Source organism: Tachysurus vachellii, chromosome 1 (genome assembly GCF_030014155.1).
Source record: "Tachysurus vachellii isolate PV-2020 chromosome 1, HZAU_Pvac_v1, whole genome shotgun sequence".
NCBI lineage: Eukaryota > Metazoa > Chordata > Actinopteri > Siluriformes > Bagridae > Tachysurus > Tachysurus vachellii.
The window spans coordinates 13149704-13161323 of NC_083460.1; the positions used below are offsets into that span (position 1 = coordinate 13149704).

At 36.9% G+C, this 11620-nt stretch overlaps 1 protein-coding gene across 1 annotated transcript; it reads right to left on the reverse strand.

The window, feature by feature from the left end:
• Window positions 1–5959: 5959 nt before the first annotated feature.
• en2b (engrailed homeobox 2b) lies at window positions 5960–11368 on the reverse strand. Its single transcript, XM_060873389.1, has 2 exons — window positions 10659–11368; window positions 5960–6745 (listed from the first exon to the last, which is right to left on the reverse strand). The coding sequence occupies exons 1-2, from the start codon at window positions 11068–11070 to the stop codon at window positions 6426–6428; spliced, it is 732 nt and encodes a 243-aa protein (XP_060729372.1). The 5' UTR covers window positions 11071–11368; the 3' UTR covers window positions 5960–6425.
• Between the last annotated feature and the right edge of the window lie 252 nt (window positions 11369–11620).

The window sequence follows — 11620 nt, forward strand, 5'->3', positions numbered from 1 at the left end:
GGGTTCGAACCCATGACCTTCCGATCAGTAGCCCAACACCTTAACCCACAGTGAAGGGGTGTGGCATCTGCTTTAGTCTTACTGAAGGGGGTGTAGAATCTGTGTCAGTCTTACTGAAGGGGGTGTAGAATCTGTGTCAGTCTTACTGAAGTGGGTGTAGAATCTGTGTCAGTCTTATTGAATGAGGTGTAGCCTCTGTGCCAGTCTTACTGAAGGGGGTGTAGAATCTGTGTCAGTCTTATTGAATGAGGTGTAGCCTCTGTGCCAGTCTTACTGAAGGGGATGTAGAATCTGTGTCAGTCTTACTTAAGGGGGTGTAGAATCTGTGTCAATATTATTGAATGAGGTGTAGCCTCTGTGCCAGTCTTACTGAAGGGGGTGTAGAATCTGTGTCAGTCTTACTGAAGTGGGTGTAGAATCTGTGTCAGTCTTACTGAAGTGGGTGTAGAATCTGTGTCAGTCTTAGTGAATGAGGTGTAGCCTCTGTGCCAGTCTTACTGAAAGGGGTGTAGAATCTGTGTCAGTCTTACTGAAGTGGGTGTAAAATCTGTGTCAGTCTTAGTGAATGAGGTGTAGCCTCTGTGCCAGTCTTAGTGAATGAGGTGTAGCCTCTGTGCCAGTCTTAGTGAAGGGGGTGTAGCATCTGCATCAGTCTTAGTGAAGGGGGTGTGGCATCTGCATCAGTCTTAGTGAAGGGGGTGTGGCATATGCATCAGTCTTAGTGAAGGGGGTGTGGCATCTGCATCAGTCTTAGTGAAGGGGTTGTGGCATCTGCATCAGTCTTAGTGAAGGGGTGTGGCATCTGTATCAGTCTTAGTGAATGGGTGTGGCATCTGTATCAGTCTTAGTGAATGTGTGTGGCATCTGCGTCCGTTTTAGTGGAGGGGTGTGGCATCTGCATCACATTTAGTGAAGGAGGCATGGCCTCTGTGCCAGCCTTAGTGAAGAAGCGTGGCATCTTTGCCAGTCTGCATGAGTGAGAGTATCTGCTAGAATGTAAGTGAGAACCGGAACTAACTTGGATGTTCCACAGCATTAAATGTAACAGGTAAAAAATGTTGGCAAATCACTGCCTTCTAAGTGGATTCAAACTCTCTCTGGGACAGTAACAGAACTTACATCACTTGCTCGCTCTGTCATTTTCAGTCAGTTATAACAAACAGTGTGTTATTTAATAAATACTGTTTTTTACACACATTTTTAAGGAATGGTTTGAAGAGACTTGATATCTGATTCCTGGCTGATTCTTGTCTGTGATAAATCAGTGAAAAACAATTAAACATGTCTCTTCACTGTGTACAGTGGAACATCTTAGCTGCTTCCTTTCTTATCCATAATTTTTAGACCACCTGATTCATCTAAAAGAATGAATGAGCATGTAGGGCCAAATTTTACAAGAATTTTTACACTCACTCTGTAACTGACTATGTAATTAACCCTCTAAGCCTCTTTTTCCTCTCCCTTCTTTTCTTTTTAGGCCTGAGGAAGCAGCTTGGTTTGCGTTTCTAAATGTTGCAGCCTAAGAAAGTGGCTTTTCTCTTTTGTGCTCAGCCGGCTGACTTAAGCCTAAATCCATGAGAGATCAAGGGTTACCAAGGTGCAGCTGAGACACACTGGCCAAGCGAAGCCTCATTTCCTATGCGCACTAGGTGACTGAGCTAAGGCAGAGCTCTGAGTTTGCTTTGCTTTGTTATGTTTTCCTTGTAATGGCCGCTTTGTTCTCCATCCGTGATTTGTGAAAATTTTGCACAAGCTGATGCAGGATGGCCTGAAAGTCTCAGCTCGCAAATATAAGCTGTAGCAAGTGCTAAGTTCAGCATTAACTTGTATTCTAACAAGATTAAAATATATTTGTCCTGGAGATTAGCATGCTTAAGTCCTCCTTTTAACTTTCCCAGTGCACTTTGATCTGCACGGTGAGGCGAGGGCTCGGGCATCGGCGAGCTGAGTGTGAAATTAGCCTGATGTTGTCTCCATTCTTCACCTTTGCCTCTACTCACTGCCTTAATTATATTTTAGTCATTGAGCTTTCAGGCTCTTTATTGCATATTCAGATCTGACCAGGAAGCTGGCCAGAAACTATGGATAAATGGCTCAGTGGGGGAGGGGTCACGACGCTGCCCCTTTTGTACAGGGGCCAAATGGGGGACGTCAATACTTTTTCTGATATGTATTTTCTTTAGAAGCGTGGCTGGCCCTTGGCTCGGCTGTTTGTTGGAGTTCAGCTCGGGGCATGTGTGTGGATTTGATGAGTCGCCTGGATTTTGGAAGGTACGACACTTTGTGAGAGGGTTTTTTTTTAACACAATGGGACTGTCAGGACTGGTTGACAGGAAGTTTTGAGATTTGTGCTCAGACGTCTGTGCTCAGAGTCAGGTTTTCAGAGAGGTTTCTTTCATTTTTTTATAAATATTGCTTCATTCTGACAACTAGAATCAAACCTGGCAGTACTTTTATTGTGGTGCAAGAGTCAATAATTTAGAATTAAAAACAGGAAATCACACCATGGCATGATATCTAAAGACACTGCTAATGGCACAATACAACAAAATCTAAATCTGCTTAAAGGTCTTGAACATCAGCTTTTGTCTGAACCCAGTTTGGTTGAAGGTGAAAAGGTCGAAACATAAAACTTTGCATAAAAGTCTTGAAGTTGCTGAATCTGGAGGCAATGAAAGGTTTCAGAGAGAGAGAGAGGAGGAGAGCCACCTGTGAGCCGTGAGGGAGGGAGCTTTGACCTTCAGCCTCTCTTTACGCTTTCTAGAGAAGCTTGGAGTTGCTGGCCACTTCCATGTTGGCGAATAGAAATGCAGATGAGATCCTGCTGCATTGAGGAAGGCAGGTCAATGCTGCGAAGGCTTTTTTGCTGTCGCTTTTCGCTGCCCTTTTTGTATCGAATCCTATTCAGATTTACAACTTTTTTCTCTCTTTGCACATAGTCTGTGTGAAGATACTCATAAATGATCTCTACATGCTCCAAGTCTGCAGTCTTTCTGCTGAGGCTTCTAATACACCTACATATACCATGGCTCCTAGATCACATTACTTTTAGTCATTTCTTACTTTTGAACATCCATTATTCATTTTCTAGTATTAACAAGAAAAATATTTCATAGTTGATCTTCTACTGAAGTTTTTCATTTATGACACCATTTAAGGAGCTGTTATTCATTTCTTATTTTCTAGTTCTGTTCTGTTGCTTCTTTCTAGCTTATTTTCAATATTTCCACTTCCAAAAGTGCCATCACTATCTGGAAAGGTTCTTCAAATATATATACTTTTATGTTTACATGGACAGGTAAAAATTTGGGGGGACCGCCATATACTTATGTTACAAAATCCAGTTACTTTTGGTTTGTACCATTTAGAGTGATTACATTTTAATGGTTTTACATTTTAAGTGTGAGTAAAAATTGTGTTATAGTTCTATACTAGTTTATGTAATGTTGATGTTTGATTTCATAGACAGAGAAGAGGTGAATGTACCTTGCCTAAAAGTAATAAAAGCTTTTACGGTGAACACAGAAGTGTCTGTTGAATATACATTGCCTAAAAGTAATAAAAGCGTTAATAAAAGCTAAAAGCAACTAACAGTTTTAGATTCGCTTCTTTAATGAAGCTTGCATGATTTTCGACATTGATGTCTAATTCCTAACCATGTCGAATTCTTAGGCCTAAATGACAAATCAGTTCCGGGTTTGTTAGCTTAGATTTAGTGAATCTACTGGTTTTGAATTCTGTATGAATAAACCATATAGTCTACATGCTACCTGAATTAGCAATCTCACACTGATCCCAACATAAATCCAATCTGGTTTAAAATGAAGTTGTAATTAACTTAACCCTGCCCTTTTCCTTACCAACAACCAATCAGAGCGTTACATATGAGTTTGGCTGTGTTGTGTACCAACTAGCAATACTGACAGGGGAATAAAACACTAACAGCAAACACCTATAAAAGGAGTTGGTCGGGACATAACATTGTTGTTGTTTTCTAAATTGTTAACTTGTTAAACTATTATAAATTGTGATGATGATGATGTTGATTTTGTAACAACGTAGTGTCCATAAGAATCCATGAAAGCCATGAACTTATTAAATAAAGTGTAAATCCAAGTAAAAGAGACAAGAAACAGCTGGAAGCCCTGTTGCTGGGATTTTACTGTCATTTCTACAGGAAGATTTAATTAACAGTGTAAGAAAGTGCATTTAATTTTTAAAGCACTTTAGTTCAAGGACAGTGAAGATTGATTTCACGATCAGTTTGTGTGAAATCACATTTTAGTTTTCCCCTTACTGGTTTGAAATTGTATAATTTGTCAAATTTCTGGATTCAATTTCTTCTTCACTGTGGCTTGATGCTAATTTTATATTCGCTGATCGAATATTTTGTTTTTCTAAAATATTAGAAACAAAACTTCCTCCTGTATCTATAAAGAAAATGAACATGACCTTACAAATAAGTCTTATTTTATTGACTTGTTCATCCAGTTGGATTTAATGCCACAATTAAACATGATACAAATTATGTACATCTGTTTTTAATGAATACCTCCAAAGAAAACCACATGAAATTCAACATTTAAAAAAAAAGAAGGAAAGAAACTTAAATTATCTCATTCTGTTTTATATCCTTTGTAGATTCTGCTGTAAATTGTTCTTTATAGGCCTATAGATAATGAAGAGCACAGTTTCTCATAGGAAAAAAAACAGTTCCTCTCAGAACTTTAAGGCAAAGTGTGTTTGTTTGGTGAATGGATCCATCATACACACTTTTTTTATTTTTTCTCCCGAAAATTACAACAGGACTCAGTTCACACTAAATAAAAGGTCACAATTTGGTTTCTTCAACTGTTCTTGTCTCGTAGTTATTGCATGATGACACAAAAGGGGGGAAATCGTCAAAACAAATACAAATTCGTAGAAATTAGTTTCAACAACTCTGTGTAGAAAGTGACACATGGTTAAAAGGAAAGATGAGAAATTTTTTCGACTGTGAACTCAAATCAAGTCGCCCATGAGATCTGCTGTCTGAGAGAATATATAGCTATATAGCTATAGCCTTCATGCTTTTTTCTTCCAAATCATGAAATTAAAACCACACTCAACAAGCTAAAGCACAAATCTAGGATACTGCTTTGAAAAAACGCACGAAAAAAAGAGAAATAAATGGGGGAAAAAAAGATTTAAATAGGAAACAAATTGAGAAATGAAAGAAAGAATGCAAGATATTGACTGAATTTGTGAATGAATTGAGCAACGCAGAAAAGAAGGATTCAAAAAATGAAGGAAAGAGGGAAGAAAATCGAAGAAGAAAAGAACGCATTATTGGATTGTTGAATCAATTGAGGGATAAAAGAAAGAAAAAAGAAAGAAAAGGATATTCATGGGTCAAGTATTTCCATTCATTATGCGACTCGTCATTCAGTTGTCTGAACCTGAAAATGAAAGAATTATATTAATATCTGTATGACAACACGATTTCACGCAAAAAAATAAAATAAAAAAATTCGTTGGACTTCCAACTAGTCGTAATAAACGCTCCAGATGCTGAACCGCCGCACATTGCTTTTGTTTTCTTACGAGTTCCTACGAATTTTCCCGAGCGAGACCGTGTTGTGTGCGAAAACCGATGTGTAACCTGCAACAAAGTTAAATAGACCTTTTGCTTATAAACCTATAAATACAGTATAATGCGTATTATGTGTACACATATTCATATCATGTTAATTTTTTCAAAGAAGAAATTCCAGATTCCATTTAACACAAAAAAAATCCATAAAACTTAAAAAATATTCATCCGGAATCATAACATTAGACATTAAACATGGATAACGGACAGAAACATATTTACTTTTATTTTTTAAATCACAGTTGCCTGAATGTAGAAAGGAAATTAAAAACTCTTTGGACTTCAGCATGGATTAAAGATCAGGAGTCAATCAGAAACGCTTTATTTTAAATAAGAACTCGTAAACACTCTGAGAAAAAAAGGTACTAAAGTGCACCACATGGTTTCACCTGGAGACTGTGGAAAGAGTGAACTTTAACAAACGATTTCAGCTGCACAACTGGACCGTGGCGAGGTTGTCGTTTTTAGGGACGAGACGCACTACAGGTACTAACAGTGTATAACATGATGGCACCAGTACAGGGCCAGGGAATGGTACCATGTAGTACCCTTTTCTCTAAGAGTGTAGTGTAGTGTAGCTACTTCATCTGTGTGGACAGCAGACTTAATGTTTGCAAATAAAAATATTTTTTATAAAATTAAAACCAAAATAAAACTCATACCACATAAAATGAAAGGCTACGTAAAGGTATTGCAGAGTGATAAAAGCTCATCCAGTCCGTTTCCGCTGGTTTCTCTGAGCACCCAGGCCGCTCATGGTTCAGGTCTATGCGCGCGTTATGACGCGTTGTGATCAGTCGCTGTCTGATTTGTCGTTATTGGTGGAGGTGGTGGAGTGGTTGTACAGCCCCTGTGCCATCAGGTGTAGCGCTAGTGTGTTCTTGGCGCCCGTCGCCTTCTTGATTTTGGCCCTCTTGTTCTGGAACCAGATTTTGATCTGGGCCTCGTTGAGCTGCAGTTCGGTGGCCAGGCTCTGTCTCCTCTGCTCCGTCAGGTACCGGTTCGACTGGAACTCCGCCTTCAGCCGTTGCAGCTGTTCTGCCGTGAAGGCCGTGCGGGGTCGCTTATCCTCCCGAGTCACAGTCTTTTTCTTTGGTCTACGCGATCGGGGCCCTGAATACGCACACCACACACACACACGGACAGAGAGATAGGTTTGCTGTAGGGAGGTGTGGATTGTTCGCTACTGCTAAAAACAATAATAATAATAATAATAATAATAATAATAATAATAATAATAATAAGTAGAAGAAGAGGAAAAAGATTCTCTACATACAGCAACTTATGTAATATTTAACACCAACGTTTAACACCACGTTTAGTAGTAGAAAGTTTTCTCTAGTGATTTCCTATATATAATTTTATACACAAAAGCACGCGCTCATGAAGAGCAGTTAGTGCGGTATAATGAGATATACTAAGAGGATTTTTACTCATAGCATGACTGGGAGAAGCAGATAATGATAATAACGCCTATTTTTTACGCTGCCTTTCACTACAGGCAGCCCTGGTTGATGTGCAAGCCCTAGACTACGCCTACTACAGCGCAGTGCACTGTGGGATTTCAGAAGGTCCGCTCTGTTTTACATGATTAGGTAGGAAATGAAAAAGTTCCTGACTGTTGCACTGTGCGTGTGTGTGTTTGTGTGTGTGTGTGTGTGTGTGTTTCACACACCGGAAACCGATAAACTACACCAGCCCGCGCTCCTATAATAAACTTTCTGCAGGATAGCAGTGAAAATCTGATGTGTCTGCTCATTCTGTAGATTATAATCTATTATGTCTATAGCAGCACGCGCAGCACGACTCTATGACGACTTCCTCTAAGAAATTCTAAGCCAGAGATACTAAAATTCTAAATTAAATGTGATTAAATACAATATCTCAATGCATGGGTATTACAGAACAACAATAGAAAAGACAAACAAGAGATAAGAATAAGAGAAAAAATACGAAATATGTTATTTATTTCGTATAAGAATATGTTTGAGCTCTAGCCTATATCATGTCTCTGAAAAGAAGTATTATTATTATTGTTATTATTATTATTATTATTATTATTATTATTATTATTATTATTATTATTATCATTATTATTATTATTATTATTATTATTATTATTATTATTATTATTATTATCATTATTATTACTCTCTTCACGTATAAGAACTTTAAAAACAACACCAACATTATGAGATATGGTAACAGTGGAGCGCCTGAAATTTAGAAGCAGAAACTTTTCGGCAGTAGTAGCTCAACGTTATTGCAAGTGCAATAATAATAATATAGCTGTTTATTGTATTAAATATGCACCCAGTGCATTTATAGCAATTTCCTGAATAAAAATTCAGAAGCTTATAACGAGTTTTACTCTACTATTCTAACTACATAAAAGTGCGTTTTGTGAGTGTTTCCTTCTAGCATGGCTTTAAAGGCAGATAATAATAATAATAATAATAATAATAATAATAATAATAATAATAATAATAAGAAGAAGAAGAAGAAGAAGAAGAAGAATAACAATAATAATTATTATTATTTTTGTTCTTATTTTGTTTATTTGTTTATTTATTTATTTATTTATTTTATTTTATTTTATTTTATTTTATTTTATTTTATTTTATTTTATTTTTTATTATGTATGCATACTCTGTAACTTTAAACTTTCCGGAAGAATTTTTTGTTCTTCAAAACTCCAGACAAAGCTTTTTTCTCTCTCACACACACATTTGCATACACATGTCCATATCTGAAAGGGTGTTGGAGTATTTTTTGGAGGTTTGGGGTTGGGGTGGGGGGTGGTTGTATGGAGGGGGTGGGGTTAACTCGTCCCTTCCCCCCTCCCTCTCTTTCCTCGTTCCCTCCCTCCTCTGTTTCCATAGCAACTACATTTTTATAACCACTTCTTGCTGTTATTGCTGTTTATAAACTTTGCTGGAAGTGCTGCGCCTGCACGGCTGTACACGGAATAACTACTTCCGGTTTATTCCTGTTAGTCTGAAATCAGTGATGTGAGATTGGCTTTGGAATATTTCTTTTCCTGACTGAATTATGTCATTATTAGATATGCAACATCAAATCGTGTACTTTACAAACAGGTCACATGCCTATAAGTTAATAATTATATATGAGTTATTATTATTATTATTTTAAAGATTGTTTTATGTGTTTATATCATATTATAAACTAGATTTCCCTCAACCCCCCTTCGTTTATGTATAATCTGATTTATGTCCTTTATGAATTGATCAAATCACTGTTTAGCTTTCAAGCTAACTAAAAGCCTAAAGATTAAAGCAACACATCCTCGGTTTGGCCATTACGACTTAAAATGTCTTTTGACTTGATTATGACATCATCTACACTCAAAAATGGACGTTTTGAACCTCAGAAAGCATAATAAATGAAATGGAAATAAATCAAAGTAATTATAATAACAATAATGTATACAGGTTTTTTTTTTCAAAGAAACTTTTGCTTTGAAGCACAATTTAATTCTGTACAGGGTGCCTATAAGATGCTAAGAATATTTCTTACTGAAACAGTTGTATTCTTCATCGAATTTAATATAATTTAGCACAAAATGTCTGAAGTCCTCGACTCCCTTCATCTCCATTGTCCAACAAAAATATGCTAATGAAATATTAACAAAGACCTCGACCGAACAAAGGCGCTAAACTTGGCTTGGTTTGCCAAAAACTCAACAAAAATACTATTTTAATTTTATTAAAGCTCAAGTTGTACTACATACGTTCATAGAAAATCTTCAGCCAAATCCATTCTTTAGCTACAACATGTAATAGCGCATCGCCGTCAAATACACACACTGCTGCATTTATAATAATAATAATAATAATAATAATAATAATAATAATAATAATAATAATAATAATAGAAACAATAATTCTAATAATAATAATAATAAGAAGAAGAAGAAGAAGAAGAGGAGAAAGGTGTTCTCTTAACATCGTCTTAAATGTTTTTTTTTGCTGTGGTATTTAAAGTAGCCAATCTATTCACAATCCTTAGTTAAATTTTTAAAATTGTAAATATACTTTTAATAGTATACTTGTAATGTCTTTAATATACAGGTTATTGGAAACTGATTATTTATTGACATTTTTTCTTTTTTTATTCACTTTCAAAAAAGTAAACTCGTGCTGTATGGCTGCTAAAATGGCCTCACAAAGGTTTAGTAAATTTCCATCTAATTATATTGATGCCATTTCCAGACTCTGGGCAAACTTAACGCAAACAACTTTATTATTTTAATTTCTGTAAAATATGCCACTATACATAGGGTCTGTTTACTGTAGATTACTTATGAGCTAAAAAAAGAAACCAAATTTGAACAAATAATTAAATTCAGCTGCATAAAGATTTACATATCTGTGTGGACCACATTAAAATCTTCTGCAGTTGTGTGATTTTGGCTTAATTTGTTTAAACGTTTTATTCTTCACCCTCTATGATTTTAACAATTAAGACTCATGAAGCATATAAATACTCAGACACGAACGAATCAAATGCAGGTGTAGAAACTGTCTGACTTGACAATAAACACGATCTGAACCGCAGTTTGGGAAACGTTTTTTTTCCCCATACACACTTTATCATTTAAAAGTTCTTTCCAAACGTGTAAGTTATTGTTTTATAATCCAATAAGTTATAGCTAAGGATGTTGTAAATAGAATTAGCATATCCCCAGTTGTTCACATTGAGCTGTCTGTATGTTAATAACGGAAGTTTTTCACCGAATGTATCGAATATTTGTTGTTCGTGGTCTTATTTACATAAAAGAAACGCATGCAAGACACATCAGAAAACAATCAAATCGTTTTGTTTTGTAGTTTATATTTTCATATGATTTGACATACGGATGCACTAACGCTTAATGTTTAGTTATTTATGGTTTAATGTAATGTTTTGTTATTTAAGATAATTCATGTATTTAATTATTATAATGTATTTCATCATTTTTACTATTATGAGGTTTTTTTTGTATATTTCCAAAATGAACTCTGACCTGATGAGGGTCTGTCCGAGTATCTGGTGCAGTAAACCCAGGCTGGCCACAACATTGGCTTGTTATTAGGCGAGTTTGCGCATTGATCCTCGCCGCTTTCGGCCCCGGGCTTCGAGCCGCTGACGGCGGGGATTGATGCTCCTTCACTCGACCCCGGTGATCCTGCTCGGTCTGTGCCGGTCTCCGGCTCTGAAGGACACCGGTTCTCTCTCCCGGACACGTTAATATCGCTGCGCTCGGTCGCGTTCACTGCGGCGGCGCTTTCTTTCCTGCGTCCGAAGTCCGGGCGCAAAATGTTGTCGATGTAGAAGTTGGTGATCCGGTGCAGGTTTCCGGGAGGCTCGAGCAGCGGCAGGATGGCTCTGTTGGATTCGTCTCCTGCATCTCTGCTGCTCTGATCTTTCTCTTCCATCCTGAAACTCTCCTTAACCCCTTTCTCTCCCGCACGAAGGCGAGCGCTCCCGACTTCCAGTTTTTTTTTTGTAGTTATTTTTTATATTTTTCCTCTTTGAATTTAGATTCTCTTCAGTTTAAAATGTAATAAAACTGATCGACTGAAAATGAAAGTTGAAAAAAAAAAATCTTTTGTGGATTTTAAATGCCACCTGAGCGCTTCTTGTGCGCACAAAGCAAAAACATAATTATAGATGTTAATTCCACAACGAGCTCCACGAAGTAGTTACTAACAATATTGGAGGAATGTTATTAAGCCAAAAACATACTATTAATAAGAATGATAATAATAGTATTACTAATAATAGTAATAATAATAGTAAGGCCGCCGTAGGAGTCGGTGCTATAGTCGCGCCTCAGTGAGCAAATAACGGCTAAATAAAGAGCTGCCAACTGGCTCTCAAATACTTTCACTACGGATTTTTTTTGTTCTTATTTTTAATACGAGACTCCCGTGTGACGTCGCACTCCCGTATCCTAGACACGTGCCTCCTACCAATAAGGAGACG